At 43.8% G+C, this 22,517-nt stretch overlaps 2 protein-coding genes across 3 annotated transcripts in view; one reads left to right on the forward strand and one right to left on the reverse strand.

The window, feature by feature from the left end:
* The window catches only part of pofut2 (protein O-fucosyltransferase 2), a 34,035-nt gene extending 13,567 nt beyond the window's left edge, over positions 1 to 20,468 (reverse strand). The window contains exons 1-4 of one of the 2 annotated variants that reach the window (XM_043693230.2): positions 20,295 to 20,468; positions 16,521 to 16,771; positions 14,760 to 14,904; positions 1,224 to 1,334 (exon numbers count right to left, since the gene is read on the reverse strand). In XM_043693230.2, the coding sequence (XP_043549165.1) occupies positions 1,224 to 1,334; positions 14,760 to 14,904; positions 16,521 to 16,771; positions 20,295 to 20,431 (644 nt within the window). In that variant the 5' untranslated portion in view covers positions 20,432 to 20,468. The remainder of the gene's footprint in view (positions 1 to 1,223; positions 1,335 to 14,759; positions 14,905 to 16,520; positions 16,772 to 20,294) is intronic. The other variant, XM_043693231.2, reaches the window with a different exon arrangement.
* An 87-nt stretch (positions 20,469 to 20,555) lies between these two features.
* ube2g2 (ubiquitin-conjugating enzyme E2G 2 (UBC7 homolog, yeast)) overlaps positions 20,556 to 22,517 on the forward strand; it is a 42,880-nt gene continuing 40,918 nt past the window's right edge. Inside the window, exon 1 of the mRNA XM_043693233.2 lies at positions 20,556 to 20,654. Within this exon, the coding sequence (XP_043549168.1) occupies positions 20,612 to 20,654 (43 nt within the window). The 5' untranslated portion in view covers positions 20,556 to 20,611. The remainder of the gene's footprint in view (positions 20,655 to 22,517) is intronic.

Genomic DNA, 22,517 nt, shown 5'->3' on the forward strand with positions numbered 1-22,517 from the left:
ACCAAGATCCATTTTTACCCCACTGAGGTTGGTGCACCCCTACCTGATTATTCTTATCCTGGATTGTTCATTATCCTTTCCTGGAGTTACCGTAAAACTTATGATACAAGAATTGCTTTCCCTCGAATGTTTTCCACTGACATTTGATCGATCTAGACCATCTTATTCCCAACAACTAGGTCTAGCAGTGCTTCCTTTCTGACTGCACTGGTACACATGTAAAAAACTCTCCCAAACAAGCTCCAGGAACTCCTGTCACCCTCTTGTCCTTTACACTACTGCTATACCAAGTCTATAATTGGATAATTTTCTGGCAAATTTGTTCCTGTATTTCTTTCCCACTAGTTAGTGGCTGAGCGGTATAATAAGGTTATCTTTTGTGTTCCTTAGGTCAAGCTAAATTGGTTCAGTCCTTGATCATTCTGGGACAACCCCTCTCTCCAGCTTTGCAACGCTCCCACCCTTCCACTTTTCACTCTTTCATATATTTCTTAACACCTTGAAACAAAAAATTCAACACTGAGGCAGGGGTCTCTGGTACAGCTAGATCATATTTGAGTATTGCTGAAAAGAAAACACATTTTGTCAAAGCTTTTCATCTTGCACTCAAAGGCAATTCACAAGAAAAACCAAATGGGAAAATAACATCTGCAATTAGCATGCCTGCAACTCAATCTTATGTACCACACTCTCTTTCATTCACAGACAGCGCAGTAACCCTGATAGACTTTATAATTTTCTCCCTTACTCTGACCTCATCTATCGACCATTCTCTAATCTAGTGCCGCCGCCTTCTCACGGCATTTCTCTCTGATATAATTTCCTGATACTCACACCCCCTCCCTCGTTTACACCCTCGCCAATGGCACAAGCAAAATGTCCTGTAAGGATCTCAGTTCGGGCTCTGTTCAGGTCCCATCTCTCCTTCAGCCAGTTCCAATGTCTCAAAAATCAAAAAAGGTCTCCCACTTGCATCAACTCTCTAACTACGTGTTCAGCTGACTTACATTCTTATTCACGCGCACATCACACTGGGAGTAATCCATAGATGATACTTTGGAGGTCCTACCTGCTAACTGTGTACTTGGCTACCTAGGTTCTGATTGCAGTACCACATCCCCTTTGCTATTTGGGTCTTTGGTTCCATTCTGGACTATCATGGCTGGCTGTACCCATAGAAACAAATACATTTCACAGCCCTTCAGTTCTGGTCACTCACTCACTGTGCAGTGGTGTTTTTCAGAAGAACTGGCACCATGATGGAAGCTGAGCCTTGCACAGACACGCAGGCAACACTGAGGCCTCTTGTCTCCTCATGACCCCAAAACCAGCCCCTGTCAAAAAGGAAACAAATGCAACGGAGGTTAGTGGCACAATTTAAGGTTACACCAATTCTTCTACTATCTTTGATTTCACAGATCCTGACCTCCACAACATAGTCAGTTTAAAATAACCGGCTTCACATTATATATCAGTTAAAAAGACAAAAATAAAACTTGCATTTCTACAGCCCTTTTCTTAACAATCCAAAGCACTTCACAGTTCATGAAGAACTTTTTAAAGTCACTGTCATAACATCGGAACTGTAACTGGCAAGTTATACGATGCTTGTTTCCACAAGCAGCTATGTCACCCTGACCAAATCTTCAGTGATATAAGCTGAGAGATGAACACTGGGCAGGACACTCGGCAGAATTCCCCTACTGTCCACTTCACAAAATATGGCTGTGGGATCTTTCTCATCTACCTAATAGCAGACAAGGACTTGGGTTTTATGTCTTATTAGAAATACTGCACCTTAGAACAATAGAAATGATACAACACAGAAGACGGCCATTCAGCCCATTTTGTCCATACCAACCCAGACACCCTTTCTAATCCCATCTTCCTGCACACGCCTCATAGCCCTGCAGTTTGGACTATTATGGGGCAGGGGCAGGTCGGTTTTTTTTTTAAAAAAAAGAAGAGTTCAGGGCCTCTGCATTCACCACCAACTCGGTCAATGAATTCCAGACACCCATCACTTCCTGCATTGGTAAGACCACTTCTGGAATAATGCATTAAATTCTGGTCTCCCTGCTATCGGACAGATATTGTGAAACTTGAAAAGTTGCAGAAAAGACTTACAAGGGTGTTGCCTGGGTTGATGATAGGGGTTTAAGATATTGGGAGAGGCTGAATAGGCTGGGGACATGTTCCCTGGAGCATCGGAGGCTGAGGGGTAACCTGATAGAGGTTTAAAAAATCATGGATAGGGTTATTAGTCAAGGTCTTTTTCCCAGGATAGGGAATCCAAAAATACAGGGCATAGAGTTAAGGTGAGATGGGAAAATTTAAAAGGGACCTAAGGGGCAACTTTTTCATGCAGAGGATGGTGATTGTATGGAAGAGCTGCTAGGGGAGGTGGTGGAGGATGATACAATTACAACATTTAAAAGGCATTTGGATGGGTATATGAATAGGAAGGGTTTGGAGGGATATGGGTTGGGTGCTGGCAAATGGTACAAGATTGGGTTGAGATAACTGGTCGGTAAGGACGAGTTGGAGCAAAGAGTCTGTTTCCATGATGTATGTTGCCCCTCAGCCTTCTCTGTTCCAAGGAAAACAATCCCAATCTCTCCTCATAGCTATAAATCTCCAGTGCTAGCAACGCTGAGCAAGAGCAGACATGGGTGAGTAAAGTTATATATATTTGGGCAGTTGCTTTACCTGAAACACTACTCAGGTAGTGTCTCCCACCTACCCTCCACCTCTAACCAAACATAAATGGTTCTGTGCACCAGATTGGTAAGGTGACGGATTTTTATGTTTTGTTTAGTTTTCAGCAATCTCGGGAATTTAGAATAGTGGGAATGGATGGTAAGGCAGTAGAATGTTCCTTCTGCAGAATATGGGAGGTAAGGGTCACCACTAGTGTCCCTGCTGACTGCATCTGTGGGAAGTGCACCCAACTCCAGCTCCTCGAAAACTGCGTTAGGGAACTGAAGCTGGATGCACGTTGGATCATTTGGAGGCGGAGGGGGTTATTGAGAGGAATTATAGGGAGGTAGTCACACCTCAGGTATAAGAAGAAGGTAGATGGGTTACAGTCAGGGGATGGAAAGGGAACTGGCAGGCAGTGCAGAGATCCCCTGCGGCCATACTCCTCAACAACAAGTATATCGTTTTGGATACTATTGAGGGGGATGTCTTACCAGGGGTAAGCAATGGGGCACTAGTCTCTGGCACAGAGTCTGTCCTTGTTATTCAGAAGGGAAGGGGGAAGAGGAGCAGAGCATTAGTCATTAGGACTCCATAGTTAGGGGGACAGATAGGAGGTTCTGTGGGAACAAGAGACACTAATGGTTGGTGTGTTGCCTCCCAGGTGCTAGGGATCGTGATATCTCTGATCATGTTTTCGGAACCCTTGAGGGGGAGGGAAGCAGCCCCAAGTTGTGGTCCACATAGGCACCAATGCCATAGGTAGGAAGAGAGATGGAGATTTAAGGCAGAAATTCAGGGAACTATGGTGGAAGTTTAGAGCTAGAACAAAGAGTTGTTATCTCTGGTTTGTTGCCCTTGCCTCGTGCTAGCGAGGCAAGGAATAGAGAGAGAGCGAGAGAGTGAGAGAGAGAGAGATAGATAGAGAGAAGTTGAACACGTGGCCGTAGGGATGGTGCAGGAGGGAGGGTTTTGGATTCCTGGATCATTGGGATTCTTTCTAGGATATGTGGGACCTCTCCAAACAGGATGGTCTTCACCTGAACCAGAGGGGTACCAATATCCTGGGGGGAAATTTGCTAATGCTCTTTGGGAGGGTTTAAACTAATTCAGCAGGGGGATGGGAATCTAAATTGTAGTGCCATTGTACAGGAGGTTGAGAGTAGTGAGGTCAGAAGTGACACTTCAAGATCGCAAGAGAGCACCAGCAAGCAAGAAGTTGGTTTGAAGTGTGTCTACTTCAACACCAGGAGTATCTGGAGTAAGGTGGATGAATCTACAGTATGGGTTGGAGCATGAACAGGAATGGTCATTGCAGGTTCTGGAATTTAGATGTTTCAGTAAGAACCGAGAAGATGGTAAAAGAGGGGTTGTCTGGCATTGTTAATCAAGGGCAGTATTATAGTGATAGAAAGGATGTTTGAGGACTCGTCTACTGAGATAGTATGGGCTGAGGTGAGAAACGGGAAAGGAGAGGTCACCCTTTTGGGAGTTTTCTATAAGCCTCCGAATAGTGCCAGAGATGGAGAGGAAAGGATAGCAAAGATGATTCTCGATAGGAGCAAGTGTGACAGGGTAGTTGTTCTGGGGGCTTTAACTTTCCAAATATTGATGGGAATACTATAGTTAGAGCACTTTAGATGGGTCAGTTTTTGTCCGATGTGTGCAGAGACTTTCCTGACACAGTATGTAGATAGGCTAACAAGGGGCAAGGGCACATTGGATTTGGTATTGGGGAATGAACCTGGCCAGATGCTAGATTTGGAGGTAGGTGAGCACTTTGGTGATAGTGACCAAATTCAATATTCAGTTATGTTTACTTTAGCAATGGAAAGGGATAGGTATATATGCAGGGCAAGAGTTATAGCTGAGGGAAAGACAATTATGATGCAATTAGGCAAGATTTAGGATGCATAGGATGGGGAAGGAAACTACAGAGGATGGGCACAATTGAAATGTGGAACTTGTTCAAGGAACAGCTACTGCGGATCCTCGATAAGTATGTACCTGTCGGGCAGGGTGGAAGTTGTCGAGTGCGGGAGCCGTGGTTTACTAAAGTAGTTAAAGCTCGTCAAGAGGAAAAAGAAGGCTTATGTTAGGATGAGATGTGAAGGCTCAATTAGGGTGCTTGAGAGTTAAAGGTTAGCCAGGAAGGACCTGAAGACATAGCTAACAGGAGCCATGAGGGGACACGAGAAGTCGTTGGCCGATAAGATCAAGGAAAACCCTTAAGCTTTCTATAGCTATATCAGGAATGAAAGATTGACTAGAGTAAGATTAGGGCCAAGCAAGGATAGTAGTGGGAAGTTGTGCGTGGAGTCAAAGGAGAGAGGGGAAGCGCTAAATTAATGTTTTTCATCCGTATTCACACTGGAAAAAGACTATGCTGTTGAGGAGAATTCTGAGGTACAGGCTACTAGAATAGATGGGATTGAGATGCATAAGGAGGAGGTGTTAGCAATTCTGTAAACTGTGAAAATAGATAGATCCCCTAGACCGGAGGGGATTTATGCTTGGATTCTCTTGGAAGCCAGGGAGGAGATAAAAGAGTGTCTTTGGTTTTGATTTTAATGTCGTCATTGTCTACAGGAAAAGTATCAGAAGACTATAGAATAGCAAATGTTGTTTCCTTGTTCAAGAAGGGGAGTAGAGACAACCCTGGTAACTACAGACCAAAGTTAAAAATCACAACACCAGGTTATAGTCCAACAGGTTTAATTGGAAGCACTAGCTTTTGGAGCGCCGCTCCTTCATCAGGTGGTTGATGAAGGAGCAGTGCTCTGAAAGCTAGTGCTTCCAATTAAACTTGTTGGACTATAACTTGGTGTTGTGTGATTTTTAACTTTGTACACCCCAGTCCAACACCAGCATCTCCAAATCATAATTACAGACTAGTGAGCCTTACTTCGGTTGTGGGCAAAGTATTGGAAAAGGTTATCAGAGATAGGATTTATAATCATCTAGAAAGGAATAAGTTGATTTGGGATAGTCAACACAGTTTTGTGAAGGGTAGGTTGTGCCTCATAAACCTTATTGAGTTCTTTGAGAAAGTGACCAAACAGGTGGGGATGAGGGTAAAACATTTGATGTGCAGTATATGGATTTCAGTAAGGCGTTTTATAAGGATCCTCACAGTAGGATATTGCAAAATATACAGAGGTATGGCGTTGAAGGTGGTTTAGTGGTTAGGATCAGAAATTGGTTACCTGAAAGAAGACAGGAGGTGGTGATTGATGTGAAATGTTCATCCTGGAGTTCAGTTACTAGTGGGGTACTGCAGGGATGTGTTTTGGGACCACTGCTGTTGTCATTTTTATAAATGACCTGGATAAGGGCTTAGAAAGATGGGTTAATACATGTGCAGATGATACTAAGGTCGGTAGAGTTGTGGACAGTGCCAAAGGACACAAATAAGCTGCTGAGCTGAGCTGAGAGCTGGCAAATGGAGTTTAATGTGGAAAAGTGTGAGGTGATTCACTTTGGAAGGAGCAACAGGAACAAAGAGTACTGGGCTAATGATAAGGTTCTTGGTAGTGACGATGAGCAGAGAGATCTCTGTGTCCATGTTGCCACCCAGATTGATAGGGTTGCTGAGAAGGCATACGATGTGTTAACTTCTATTGGTAGAGTGATTGGGTTTCATCGCCATGAGGTCATGCTGTAGCTGTACAAAGCTCTGGTGTAGCTGCACTTTGGAGTATTGCTTACAGTTCTGGTCACTGCATTGTAGGAAGGATGTGGAAGCTTTGGAAAAGGTTCAGAGGAGATTTACTAGGATGTTGCCTGATTTGGAGGAAAGGTCTTATGAGGAAAGGCTGAGGGACATGAGGCTGTTTTCGTTAGAGAAGAAGAAGGTTGAGAGGTGACTTAATTGAGACATATAAGATAATCAGAGGGTTGGATAGGGTGGATAGTGAAAGCCTTTTTCCTTGGATAGCGATGGCTATCACGAAGGGACATAGGTTTAAATTGAGGGGTGATAGATAGAAGACAGATGTCAGAGGTAGTTCCTTTATTCAGAGTAGTAGGGGCGTGGAATGGCCTGCCGGTAACAGTCGTAGACTTGCCAACTTTATGGGCATCTAAATGGCCATTGGATAGACATATGAATGAAAATGGAATAGTGCAGGTTAGATGCCCTTCAGATTGGTTCCACAGGTCAGCGCAACATCGAGGGCCAAAGGGCCTGTACTGCGCTGTAATGTTCTATGTTCTATGTACTCCAGTTGTAGCCTCACCAATTTCTTACACAGTTTCATTATTACATTCCTACGTTTGAATTCTAAACATCTACCAATGAAGGAGAGCATCCCACATGCGTTTTATAGTCTATATATATATATTCCCGTTTATTCCCTTTTACTGTTTGACTTCCCTAAATACATTACCTCACACTTGTCAGAGTTGAACTCCATCTGCCACTTTTCTATCTACTTCACCAAAATTTATACTTCATTTTGGAGCTTACAGCTATTCTCTACACTGTCCACTACATTGCAAATTTCCCAATTGTATCCCCTAGTTCAAGTGGAAATCATCAATGTATAAAACAACAGCAGGGATCTAACTCTATGTTGTGCAAAACATCTGAAATAGCTTACCATTTGCAAGGGCAGCTATCAATCAGCATCCTTTGTTTCCTGTTACCAAGGCAATTTTCATAGTTTTCATAGTAATAGAAGAAGTAGGCCACTTGGCCCATCAGGCCTGCTCCCCCATTCATTAAGATCATGGCTGATCTATCCATCACCTCAGCTCTTCCTACCTGCATTGTTTCCATAATCCTTAATTCCCCTACCATGCAAAAACCCAGCCAACTGTGTTTTGAATATATTTAATGAAGCTGCTTCTACTGCATCCTTGAAGAACATAGCAAGCCAAGCAGCATCAGGAGGTGCATAAGTCAATGTTTCGGGTGTAACCTTTCTTCAAGACTGGGGGTGGGTGTGGAGGGAGCTGCAGATAAAGGGGGTGGCAGGGGCAGAGTGGTGAAGTGGGGATAGGTGAACACAGATAGAGGGTACGACCTGGTTGGTCAATGGGAGGAATGAATCCGGTTGGTGGCAGGGAGCAGTGGAAGGGAGGGGGAGGGGCTGGGAAGGGAGTCGGGCGATAGAGTGGGAAGTTATTTGAAATTGGAGAACTCAATGTTGAGTCCTCTGGGCTGTAGGGTGCCCAGGCAGAAGATGAGGTGTTGTTCCTCCATTAGGAGCTGTGGTTTGACTTGGCAATGGAGGAGGCCAAAGATGGCCGACCAGACTATTTTAATCCCACTCGACCACTCCCTTTCTGACACTACTTTATCTGCAGCTCCCCCCACGAAGATCTGGACCCTGGGAGGATGGGGGAGGTGGTCTCTCTGTTCCATGATCGGTCAATAAACACTCGCAATCAGACTGGTCCTTTATGACTTCACACGTTATTTCTCGTATGGCCGAGCACAGATTGTCCAGAAACAGAGGTTAAACGCTTCGGTGTTCCTTAGAGGAGCTGCTCACATGGCTTAAAAACAGACATTTTTGTACTTTTCTTTAAGAAAGGTACAAGCCATAATCATATAGTACATTCAGACAATTGCCAGTCAATTAACAAAATAGCTTTATTGACAGCAACTCAGCCCAATGATATTTCCTGGGAACCAACTTTGTTTTCCAACCCTTAAGTCACACTTGGCACACAAAACCATGTCTCTGCACCTGGAATTGAAGGTTAGTTAAGACATTACTGGCCGTCCTATCTAGTTATTTCTATGCTGTAAAAGAAGCATTGTCTGTTAATCTTTGTTGAGGCAGACTGTGGTTAGTTAATTACGCAGCTTTAGCAGGGTTAAAAGCCATTTTATACAGCTTTAAGCAGAATTGTCAGTTTGCAGCCTAGAAGCCATTTTGTCATGTTATTTGCATTAAGAAGCCATTCTATTGCCACCTAAGTTAGTAAGAGCATGTATTAAGTGGTTGTTCCTGACGACGAGTTCTCTCAGCCTATATTCAGGTTTTAGATCCTCATCCACATCCACCCCCCAGCCCTGAAGGAGGGTTACAGCCAAAACGTCGACTTCTTCACCTCCTGATGCTGCCTGGCTTGCTGTATTCTTCCCGCCTCCTGCCTTTCTACTTTGGATTCCAGCATCTGCAGTATTTTTTTTGTCTCCACTGCTTCCTTGGGTAGAGAATTCCATATTTTCACTACTCTCTGGGAAAAGCAGTTCCTCTTCATCTCTGTCCTTCAGATCCAATTCAGCACATGGCTTTGTACGCCATGGGCTTTTACTTTTTTGACCAGTCTGCCACATGGGACCTTGTCAAATCCATGTAGACAATATTTACTGCACTACCCTCATCCATCCTCCTTGTCACTTCCTCAAATAATTCAATCACATGTGTAAGGCATGACCTTCCCTTCGCAAAATCATGCTGACAATCCCAGACTAGTCAATGCCTTTCTAAGTGACAGTTTATCTGATCTCTTGAGATTGATTCTTACAATTTGCCCAGCACTGAAGAAAGACTAAAGTGCTAACAATTGTTCAGCATTTCCTTTGTATCCTTTTTAAAGAACTGAACCATGTTTGCATTTCTCTAGTTACCTCACTTGTATCTAGTTAAGTTTGGAAAACAATCCTCAGGGCATCTGCTATTTCGTCCCTGACTTCTTTCAACATCCGAGGGAACAATCCATTCGGCCCTGGCAACTTACCCACTTACAAGAATTTCAACTCCTCTACCATTTCCTCTCTCGTTAAGATTTATTTTGTTCAGTATTTCACATTGCTGTTCTTGGATTACTTTATCTACATCATCCCTTTCCTTTGTGAATACAGAGACAAAACCATTCATTTAAAATTCTTCCCATATCCTCTGCACCTTCACACAAGTTCCCTTCTTCATCTCTAATAAGTCCCACTTTTTCCTTAACTATTCTTTAGTTCTTTATATACTGATAAAACATTTTTGGGATTTCCTTTATCTTGTTTGCTAATATTTTTTCAAGCCCTCTTGTTGATTTCCTCTTTTTTTTTGAAACCTGATCCCGTATTTTCTATTCTCCTCTAGGCTATCTGCAGTGTTGAGTAAAAGTTTTGTAATACTGAGAGCTTTCTTTTTCTGTTTAATCTTCCCCTATATTTTTCTAGACAACTGTGGGAGTCTACATTTGGCAATAACATTCTTATTTTTGATAGGGACATGCCTGCTTTGTGCCCCAGTGGCCTCACATTTTATTGCCTCCCACTGTTTTCCCACAGATTTATCCTGTAGTGTCCTGTCCACCTCAGCCAAATCACTTCACAGTTTTGTGAAATCTACCTCCCACCAATTAAAAACTTTTATTCCTTATTTATCTCGTCCTTTTTTTTGACCTGCTGTGCTTTTCCAGCACCACACTCTCGAGTCTGATCTCCAGCATCTGCAGTCCTCACTTTCCCCTAATTCATCTAATCTTATTTCTGCTCTCACTAGCACATGGCAATGGGAATAATCCAGAGATTACTACATTTGAGGTCTTCCACTTTAATTCATTCTCTAACTTGCTATATTCAGTTTTCAGGTCCTCATCCTCTTGTTCACCAATACCATTGGTACCCCCCACTGGTTCCATAATGTCCAGCAGCCACTGTGTATCATCCCTGACCTTGGCACCAAGGAGGTAACAGGATTCACACCTGCAGCCACAGAATTGCCTGTCTGTACCCCTTACAATTGAATCCCATAATCACTGCCATTCATTTTCCTCCCCTTCCGTGTAGCAGAGTCACCCGTGGTGCCATGAACCCAAATGCTGCTGCTTTCTCCTGAGAGACCACCCCCCTCGACAGTATCCAAAGTGGTATATTTGCTTGAGAAGGGGGATAATTACAGATGACTTGTGCACTTCCTTCCTGAGCCTTTTACTTTTACCATTCCCTTTCTGCCCGTGTAGTTCTCACCTGCAGTGTGAATGCCCTGCTAAACGTGACATTCTCAGCATTGTGGATGCACCACCAACAGCTGCGCCTCTGAAAGGTGGTTAGCCAGTAGTTTCAGCTGGACAGATCTCTTGCACACGTAGTCTTCAGAGGCACCAGAAGTGTCCCTCATCACCCACACTGCACAAAGGAGAGCACACCATGGGTCTGAGGTCTCCCATCGTGACTTCTCTCTAGATTAAGCGAGTTACCCCCTTTCAGAGAATTTAGTTAAGCTCGGATCTTCCTTCCTTTTAAACTCTTATTACAATCAATAGTCCCTCCCTTTTTTGAAGCTGATATATTATGCTTTAAAAATGAAGAAAATACTCTGCTGGTATCACTTACCAATTGGCTGTTTCTGTTGGGACTGTGTCACTTTCTTAAGTGCGTGGACTGAAACTGAGCAGCACACTCAAACTTTCAGCTTCACCTACTCCCTGTTTTTAACCCAAATCCAAAGCACTCTCGTTTAGCCAAGCAGTACTGCGGCTCTCTCCTTTTTAATAGGCCCCAAAAACAATGCTCCTGAACTGGATCAAACTAGTTGTTCAGTTAACCACCTGTGCCTGAGAGTGACTCAGCTGACTCCTACTTCAGAAATGTGGCTAAAACTACACCCAGACAGAGCAGTTTTTAAGTTACTAGATTAAAAAAAACTCATTTGTTTTGAAGATTTAGGCCCAAAATTAAGATTCATTACCACTTATCCTTGATACTCCCTGTTTTCACCCAACTCCCTTTTAACCCAGTAACACACACAGTGCAGCAAGCAGCACTATGCTTCCTGCTTTTTATAGGCATCAATAACAATGCTCCTGAACTGAATCAAGCTAGTTGTTCAGTTAACCTCCTATGCCTATCTAGGCACATACAAGGAAAGGGTCATCATAATAATACTTGTTATATCTTACAGTAAGTGGGCTGTCACAACTCCAATACTAAAAACTTCAAAAGTATTTCAATGGCTGTAATGCACTTCAAGACACCCACACTCGCTATGAACTTAAATGTTACATTATGCATAAAACAAATCTGGGTAGGAGTAAATCATTGATACATAGTAAATGTTGCATCCTTTGATAGACTCGTTGCTTGTGCTCCCCCATCTCCAACAGTTTGTAAAGTAACAGCACAGGACTATGAATCAACAAAAGAATAAGCAAGTGTAGCAGATTTTAAGTTACAAATTTATACGTAAATTCTCAGCCAGTTCCAAAAGACATTTATGAAGTTCTCTGTAATAACTTCACCTGGACCAGCGATCATGATAGAAGAATGTATACATTAAGTTGCAATATCAGATTTTCTGCATGGATTTCTCAGCATCTGAAAGCAGGAATCCACAAAACCACCTAAAGCCAGATAATGGTTACATTCACTGCACTCAAACTGGGAAAGGAGTAACAATATCACCTTTCACAGTTGTGTGAAGCTTTCCCCCTGTGTTTTAAAAGCATTATTCTGCTTTCAGAAATGTCTTCTCACCTTTCACCCATCTCAGGAAAGGGCTGAGCTACAACAGACATTTCTGCAGAACTGCCGAGGCAGTGAAAAATAAGGATTACTCAGACTGCCCTGAAGACTGCTAACATTACACTGCTATTGATTTCTTTTTAGAACATAGAACAGGACAGGCCCTTCGGCCCATGATGTTGTGCCGAGCAATTTTTTAAAATCTAAGATCAACATAACCTACACACCCTTCAATTTACTGCCATCCATGTGCTTGTCCAATAGTCACTTAAATGTCCTGACTCTACTACCACCGCTGGCAGGGCATTCCACATGCCCACCACCCTCTGTGTAAAGAACCTACCTCTGATATCTCCCCTATACCTTCCTCCAATCATCGTAAAATTATGACCCCTCGTGACAGCCATTTCTGCCCGAGGGAAAAGTCTCTGGCTATCTACTTTATCTATGCCTCTTATTACCTTGTACACCTCTATCAAGTCACCTCTCTTCCTTCTCTCCAGTGTGAAAAGCCCGAGCTCACTCAACCTCTCTTCACAAGACAAGCCCTCCAATCTGGGCAGCATCCTGGTTAATCTCCTCTGCACCCTCGCTAAAGCATCTACATCCTTCCTATAATGAGGCGACCACAACTGCACACAATATTCCAATTGTGGTCTAACCAGCATTTTGTAGAGCTACAGTAAAACCTCACAGCTCTTAACTCAAACCCCCTGTCAATGAAAGCCAAAACACCAAACGCTTTTTTGACAACCCTATCAACTTGGGTGCCAACTTTGAGAGATCTATGTATGTGGACCCCAAAATTCTGCTGTTTCTCCACACTGCCATAATCCTGTCTTTAATCTTGTATTCAGCATTCAAATTCGACCTTCCAAAATGAATCACTTCACATTTATCCAGGTAGAAATTCATCTGCCACTTCTCAGTTCAGCATTCCATCAATATCTTGTTGTAGTCTACAACAGCCCAAAACACTTTCTACAACACCACCAACCTTTGTGTCATCAGCAAACTTACTGACCCACCCTTCCATTTTTTCATCTAAGTCATTTATAAAACTACAAAGAGCAGAGGCCCAAGAACAGATCCCTGTGGGACACTACTGGTCACTGACCTCCAGGCGGAATACTTTCTATCCACTACCATGTCTTCTTTCGGCCAGCCAATTCCGTATCCAGACAGCCAAATTTCCCAATTCCCATACCTCCTAACTTTCTGATGAGTCTACCATGGGGAACCTTATCAAAGGCCTTACTGAAATCCATATACACAACATCCACTGCTCGACCATATCAACTTATCTCGCCACATCCTCAAAGGACTCAATAAGGCTTGTGAGGCATGACCTGCCCCTCACAAAGCCATGCTGACTATCTTTAATCAAACTATGGTGTTCCAAATTATCATAAATCCTATCTCTCAGAATCCTTTCCAGTACTTTGCTTGTGATGGATGTAAGACTGACTGGTCTGTAATTCCCAGGGATTTGCCCATTTCCTTTCTTGAACAGAGGAACAACATTCGCCTCTGTCCAATCATCTGGTACTACTCTCATGGAGAGCGAGGATGCAAAGATCATTGCCAGAGGCGCAGCAATCTCATTCCTCACCTGCCATTGTAACCTTGGATTTATCTGGTTCAGCCCTGGAGACTTACTTTGATGCTTCCCAGAATTTCCAGCACATCCACTTTCTTAATATTTATCTGTTCAAGCTTATTAACCAGGTCCACAGTGTTCTTACTATCAACAAGATCCCTCTCTCTCTCTACTGAGTACTGAAGCAATAAACTCAATTAGGACCTCCCCTACCTCTTCAGACTCCAGCACAAGTTACCTCCACTATCCCTGATCAGTCCTACTCTCTCTCTGATCATTCTCTTATTCCTCACATACATGTAGAACGCCTTTGGATTTTCCCTAATCCTTCCTGCCAAGGCTTTGTCGTGCCCCCTCCTACCTCTCCTCAGTCCATTTTTGAGTTCTTTCCTAGCTACCCTGCATCCTGTAAAGATGTGCCAGATCCTTGCTTCCTCAACCTGAAGCAAGCTTCCTTCTTCCTCTTGACGAGAAGCTCTTCTCTTGTCATCCAGGGCTCCTTCACCTTACCGCTCCTTGTCTGTCTCAGTGGGACAAAGTTATCCAATACTTGCAACAAGTGCTCCTTAAACAGCCTCTACATTTCTGTTGTGTGTTCCCTGTAAGGCATTCTGATCCTCAAATACCAGTCTTGGACCTGGTTTACAAGTATTACCTTTTCATATGTTTATGTATCATGGCATGTGTAATACACAATAAACCTGCAAGATCTGGTGTTCAGTATACAAAAATCTCATTTTTGAGCAAAAACTCACCTACCAACAGTGAGACAATGCAATTGCCACTGATTAGCTTAATCTGTTCTTCACAGTTAATTCAATAACTGTGCTTATCACCCATGTTGGACTTCCTTCGTGTTCAGAGTTGGAAAAGGCATAATAGGCTTAATGCTTTATAATTCTGTAAGCTGTGTCATACAAATATGATGGACTCCAAGGCTGCAACGTAACATCAGATTTCTGCCTCACTTAACACCAAAAAGGAAGAAGATTGTGCACTCTATTGGGTTTCTATATGAATTATAAACAAGTCTGAAAATACCTGTAAAATCCCTGCTCGTCATTCCTGTAGGGAAGATCCTCAATACAAAGTCGCTCATCTACCTTTTCTTCCCAGTGCCCTTCTGTCCAGCCTTCTGCATATCCCTGCAGAACATAGATTTGCTGGATGAAGGGGCCACCAGACTCTGAGTAAGAGAGAGAGAGAGAGAGAGAGAAAAATTGTAAACAGAGAAGAACTGAACAAACATTGCATCATTCAAGTTTAAATGCACTGTGGAAGTCAGTGACAACAGAATCAATAGTACCTCTCAAAAGATAATTGGATCAGTGCTTGAAAAGAAAAAAAATTTCAGGGCAACTGGGGCAATAGGTTTGAGACATCAGTATGCTACCCATTTCCAGATGCTGCCACAGATATAATAGGCTGAATGGCCCTCTTTGCTGCTGTATTATTCTATGATTTCATGGAATCAAGGATTGTCGGGGTTGTGATTTGGAGAATGGAGCCATGACCCAAGAAGCAGTAGTCCTAAGGTGATGCTTTAGTTAATATTTTTCCAGTTAGCTAGCCTTTTTAAATGGTTGACATTTAAATTACAAATAATACAGAGCACATAAATAGTCCATTAATTTATACTGGTGTTTATACTTTGTACAAATCTCTTCCAACTCGATCATCTCATCTCAGCCTCTCAGAATACCTTTCTAAACAATTTCTCTCATGTATTTATCTAGTTTGCTTTTGAAAGCATATTCAGTATAAATGGAACGATCAAGTCAAACACTAGTCTACTAGTCGTCATACTGTGCCTGAAAGGGTAGATGGAAGTAGCTATAATAGGAACTTTCATAAGGTTTTATGTCATATATATGGACAGTGATAAATTTTCTGATCTATGGGGAAAGAGCACAGAGTGGGCCTAATTGGATAGCTCTTTCAAAGAATTGGCACAGGCACAAGGGACAACTGGCCTCCTTTGATGGTGTGTAACACTCTATGAATTTGTTTTCCAGCAAGGCTATAATTAAGAGCCATAGTTGGCATGAGGTGGTCATTCTTGCGAGTTGAGTGACATCATAGAACATCAATAAGGAACAACATGTAATGTACTTAGACCTAAGTCAGAGCAGAGACCAGGCATTCCTGAATGAATGAACTGCCTGATTTGTTTTTATATAAATTCCTCTTTTACCTTTTCTCCAGTGATTTGCCTAGTTTTTGAAATTCTATTTTATAATCTGCCCTCATAGCACTTAAACTCAATCTTTGATTGCCAGACTAGCATTGTAAGCCCTCCACATTCACACACTTTCACTTTAGCCAAGAGTTTTAACATTTCCCAGTCGAGCTGATTCAGTGTATCACAATTTTGACTGCACTTCAGTTTATGAGAGATATGGCATTTTCATTCCAAAAACAGTCATAATCTAAATCAAACATGTATATAGACTAAGCAATCAGGTTAAAAATATGCAAGCATGCAATAAAATTAGACTAAATTAAAAGGGAACAGCAGAGTGGCAGACAGGATATAAAAAGACTGTTGAATTAAAATGAATACTGCCATTCTTACATTACAGGCACTGTGATACATATAATGTCATTATTTAAGAACTTAAAGGACCTAAATATGTCAAGAATAGAACTGTATGCCGAATAGAACATTAAAATAGACTCAAACCGATTTGGATTTTTTCATTCAAGTAAGATTATTCTTCCTGTTCATCTTTTACATTTGTCCCACACATAGCATGTTCTGAGTAATCTGAATGTCCAAAGGTAGACTATAGTACAAGGTACCTGCAATAAATTGCTCATGTTCAATGACAGGAATGTTCTTGTTTAAGCTTGGCACGTCAAAAAATGCAGACCAAGGAATGCGAACTTGTTTAAGACCTTTGCTCTGCCAATGGTAGAGATGCCCCCAGGGAGGAAGGACCAGCACCCAATCTTCACTCTTCAGCAGGGTGTCCATTAAGCCCGCCATACGGAGATAGACATCTCGACGAAGATTAAATCCCTCTGGTGGATTCACATCATATAATAAATATCTAAAAGGACAAAGAATATTTCTATGAAACACAATATTTTATATCCTTTGTTATTAAGGTCACAAAGTGCATTGTAATCGATTATATTTCTCCAGTATCAGAAAATTAGTGGGTAAGGGTGGGGTGAATTGGGGGCGAATGAGATGAGAATGGTGGAACAGAATAGGTTGCGTGTGTGTTTTTTAAAATTCTTTTCTCTTTCTCTTTTTATTTTACCCCCACACTACCGCCAGTGACAAACACCCTTCACATCAAAGGGCAGTGCTGTGTGATCAAAACAGTGAAGGGGAGGGTAGGGACTAAATCAAAATAGAGTTGGAGGGAAAAATGATGCACTCCACTCCCTGCGGCGCCCACCTCTCCCTGAACAACTCCAGGGTGTTGGTCGATACCGCGTGCTCCTTCTCCAAGGACACCTGGGCTCTAACGTAACCGCGGAAGAGGGGCAGGCAGTCGGCCCTAACGACCCCCTCCACGGCCCGCTGCCTGGACCTGTTGTTGGCCAGTTTGGCCAGGCCCAGGAGCAGACCCACGAGGAGGTCTTCAGACCTGCCCTCCTTCCTCCGTACCGGGTGCCCGAAGATCAGGAGCGTGGGACTGAAGTGCAACCAAAAGCAGAGGAGGTGGTTTTTCAGAAAATCAAAAAGGGAGTGCAAACGCCCACACCCAATATACACGTGGTCCACGGACTCCACAGGGCCACAGAACAAGCAGTTGGGCTGGGGGTCCGTGAACCACCACAACCTGCGGTTGCAGGGGACTGCTGCGTGCAGCACCCTCCACCCCAGATCCCCGAGAGAAAGGGGGAGGACTCACGCGTAGAGAGCCCTCCACTGGGGATCCCCACCGCCCGGTGGCAAATGGGCATGCCAAGGCGTGTCCGGATGGTGGATGAGGGAGAAGAGGTGGACGGTGTGCAGCAGCAGTCTATACAGGGCCCTTCTTTTTACATCCTTGAAAGAAACAAAATTAAAATTCCGGAGGCGGCTCAGGTTGTGGGGCACAGGCTCCCGCGGGAAGTACGGGACCTTGGGGCCAATGTGAAATTCCATCCGGGCTGGGGTGAGCGCGGACGGGATCCCACCGCACACCTGAGCGTCCTCCAACTGGTGCACTACGTCGGGTCCGAGCACCGCCGTTTTAAGGCGTCGGATGGCGGTGGCCACGTACCAGACGTCTACCGCTGCCCTGCTCGCTATGTCCTGCGGTAGCGTCCAGCCCAGGCCCCCGGCCCCCAGCACATCCCAGACCCTGGTCACCCTCGCCGCCACGGCCCTCCCCTCCGACAGGTTGCGTGTGTTTAATCTCGTTAGTAGTGATGGCACTGCACCACCTCCAGTAGCTGCAACTGCGGTGTGACAAGGTAAAGATAGTTAAAGTTAATTATAAATACTTGTCACCATAAACAAGGTCTGATATGAATAGGCAAAATACTTATACAACAGAGCTTAATGCACCTCATTTTCTTTAGATTATATCCCTCCTAGCATTTTGGTGCTCCTTGTCACTTTTATTACTAACCATAAACTGGGAGAACTATCCTATAGAACTGACAGAATAGCCCCATACAGTAGTCATTCACCATACAATTTCCCACACACCACTATCTATGGTTACCCATCTCTCACCAACAGGACAGAATCCTCAAATGCTCTCCCTTCACACTTCACTTCAGATGAAGACTCTCTCCACCGAAGCTGCCTGACCTGCTGTGATCTCCAGCCTTTATTATTTTCAGGAAAAAATGTACGATGGTTTTTGATTTTTTTTAAACTTCCACAGGTTATCTGCAGCAGTTCAACGTGGCAGCTCACCATTACCTTCTCAAGGGCAACTAGGGATGGGCAATAATTCTGGCCCAGCCAGCGACCTCCATATCCCACAAACTAATTGGAAAAAGATGGTGCAAGTGCATCCCTTGAAGTTCTCAACATTGAATAAAGACCCATGAATTCTCATGACAACACACATGTACACACCATCCTCACCAACTGTGCTACTATCACTTCCCCACACTAACCCACCGGTACCTCCATACTCCTCCAAACACCACACAAGTCCACCATTCTGCAATTATACCACCACTCGTCCAAACTACCCCAATCCTCACATTTCCCCTTGCCTTCCCACACTATTGCACTTGCCCTGAAATACTGTCAACACCAAACTCATCCCGCCACACCACTCCGCTATAGAATATTATTGTCCCTTCCCACTGTTATTACTGCCTATGGAATGTCACTGTTCCTTCAAACTCCTGGAATTCACTTCCTAACAGTATTGTGCGTCGATTTGCAAAGGGCAGCTGGATACAGGCAATTAGTGCTCGTCCAGCCAGCAACACCCATGTCCCACATTCGTGAAAAGAACATTACCTGTGAACTATTATCTTATTGCTCCTTATTAAGTGTTAATGTCTCTCTCCAACATTAATAGTGTCCACGTGGAGTACTATTGTCTCTCCCAAATTCTTTCACTACTCCTGTGAATGGTATTGTCCTTTCCCACCATTATCACTAGCCCCATTGAGTGTCATCATCCTTTCCCACCATTATTACTAACCCCCATTGCGTGTCATCATCCTTTCCCACCATTATTACTAACCCCATTGACTGTCATCGTTCTTTCCCACCATTATTACTAATCCCATTGGGTGCTATCGTCCTTTCCCACCATTGTTATTAACCCCATTGAGTGTTATTGTCATTTCCCACCATTATTACTAACCCCATTGGGTGATTTCATCCTTTCCCACCATTATTACTAACCCCATTGAATGTCATCATCCTTTCCCACCATTACTACTAACCCCACTGCACGCCATCCTCCTTTCCCATCATTATTACTAACCCCATTGGGTGACATGGTCCTTTCCCCACCATTATTACTAACCCCATTAGGTGACATGTCCTTTCCCCATCATTATTACTAACCCCATTAGGTGACATGTCCTTTCCCCATCATTATTACTAACCCCATTGGGTGACATGGTCCTTTCCCCACCATTATTACTAACCCCATTGGGTGACATGGTCCTTTCCCCACCATTATTACTAACCCCATTGGGTGACATGGTCCTTTCCCACCATTATTACTAACCCCATTGGGTGAAATGGTCCTTTCCCCGCCATTATTACTAACCCCATTGGGTGACATGGTCCTTTCCCCACCATTATTACTAACCCCATTGGGTGACATGGTCCTTTCCCCACCATTATTACTAACCCCATTGGGTGACATGGTCCTTTCCCACCATTATTACTAACCCCATTGGGTGAAATGGTCCTTTCCCCGCCATTATTACTAACCCCATTGGGTGACATGGTCCTTTCCCACCGTTATTACTGACCCCACTGAATGTCATCGTCCTTTCCCGCCGTTATTACTGACCCCACTGAACGTCATCGTCCTTCCCCGCCGTTATTACTAACCCCAATGCCTATTGTTGTCATTCCCCACTATTATTACTAATCCCCTCCGTTATGAGTGCCCTCTGCTGAGATTATTGCTGCCAGTCCGTTACCTGCGTCGTTGAGCCACCGAAGCTCCGTTGCCGCCGGTCTGCCCGGGGCTGAAAGCTCCCCCGTCCCCGTAGAATTGGCCGCCAGCGAGTGCCGCCATGCCAAGGAGGAGACCCAGGCCAGGGGGCAACAGCGCCATTTTGCCGCGTCCCTCAGGAGAGGAGGGGGCGGGGAGGACAAAAGGGGCGGAAGTAAGGGGGCGGCGGTGCGTCGCTAAACTCCCTCCCCTCCCCCCCGACCGGAAGTAGAGGCGGTGCGTCGCTGTAATCGATCCTCCGTCCTTGCCGTTTCTTGCGTGACGTCGTTAACGGTCGCGGCGATGGCAGGGACAGCGCTGAAACGGCTGATGGCTGAGTACAAGCGTAAGTTGGGGGATAGGAGTCCCCGGGACCGCGCATTGGTAGCGGTTGTTGTTCTTCGGGGGATGGAGCCACTTAAATAGCTCATGAGAGATAGGCAAGGCCTTGGGTTTGACTACAGACATGGCTGACCCACAGGGATTATGAATAGGCAATCCTTCTCCTGGCCAGGCAGATGGTGGTCTCAGACCTTCAAGAGAGGTGAGAGTGATCCCAGGCTAAATCCTCATGACTGCCAGCACATTTATAATCACTACTGTTTGCCATAAGTAAGATCACAAACTCCACTTTAAATTGAGCGACGTGGCTAAGGGGCCGAAATTGCTAAGTAATCAAGGGGCAAAAGGAGGAGTGAAAATAAATGCAGCACCTATCACTGGAGGGCAAAGTGCTGGGGAAACTAATTGGGTTAAAGATTCATAAGTCCCCCTTGGAGGAGGTAGCTGCAAAGATAGCGGATATAAAAATCAAAACAACTGCAGATGCTGTAAATCAGAAACAAAAACAGATTATTATGTTAGATTCCCTACAATGTGGAAACAGGCCCTTTAGCCCAACAAGTCCACACCGAACCTCCGAAGAGTAACCCACCCAGACCCATTCCCCTACATTGACCCCTGACTAATGTAGCTAATGCTATGGACAATTTGGCATAGCCAATTCACCTAACCTGTACATCTTTGGCTTGTGGGAGGAAACCAGAGCATCCAGAGGAAACCCACGCAGACACAGGGAAAACGTGCAAAATCCACACAGACAGTTGCCTGAGGCAGGGATCAAACCCAGGACCCTGGTGCTGTGAGGCAGCAGTGCTAGCCACTGTGCTACTGGAAAAGCTCAGCAAATCTGGTAGCATTAGTGAAGAAGAATCAAGAGTTGATATTTTGGGTTGAGTGATCTAACCTCAGAATGGGTCACTCAATCCAAAGCATTAACTCTTGATTTCTCTCCACATGCTGCTAGATGCTGTGCTTTTTCAGTAATTTCTGAGATAGTGAATGTAGTGCTAGTGACCTGAAAAGACCAGGAGGATTGAAAAACTGCCAATGTAACACCTTTATTCCAAAACGGAGGGAAACAAAAAAAAAGTAACTGTAGACCAGATAGCTTAATGTCTGGTATTGGGGAAAACGTTAGAGTCCGTTATAAAGAAATTAATAGTATTTTTGAAGTTCACAGTATGATCAAGCAGAGTCAGTGTGGCTTCATGATGAAGAAATCATGCCTGACATTTACTAGATTCTTTTGAGGAGGTAACAAACAGTGTAAACAAATGGAAAACAGTGGATTTAATATATTTGGATTTTCAGAAGGTGTTTGATAAGGTATCACATATTAAGCTAATAAGAGTCCACGGAACTGGAGGGTGTGTATTAGCGTAGATGGAAATTGGCTAACTAATATAAAACCGAGTTGGGATAAGGGAAGCACTTTCTGGATGGTAGAATGTCACATGGATCAGTAATGACACCATAATTATTTACTATCTGTATATTAATGACCTGGATGTGGGAAGTTTGTGGATGATACAAAAATAGCTGAGGGATGAGGATGATATAAATAATCTGTAGTGGGATATAGGTAAGTTGAGTGAGTATGCAAAACCTTGACAGATGGAATATAATGTGGGAAAATGTAACGTTACGGAGTTTGGCAGGAAGGATAGAGAAGCTGAATATTATTTAAATGACATAACTACAGAGGAATTTGTGAGCCTTCATCCATGAATTGTGAAAAGCTAGCATTCTTGTTCAGTTGCTATTAGGAAAAGCAAATGGAATGTTGACCTTTATTTCAAAAAGAGTGAAGTTTAAACGTAAAACGTAAAACTGCACAAGACACCAATCAGACCACAGCTTGAATACA

The sequence above is a fragment of the Chiloscyllium plagiosum genome, unplaced genomic scaffold, assembly GCF_037043375.1.
Source record: "Chiloscyllium plagiosum isolate Xiang-an unplaced genomic scaffold, Cpla_swu_hap1 HiC_scaffold_7, whole genome shotgun sequence".
Classification (NCBI taxonomy): Eukaryota; Metazoa; Chordata; class Chondrichthyes; order Orectolobiformes; family Hemiscylliidae; genus Chiloscyllium; species Chiloscyllium plagiosum.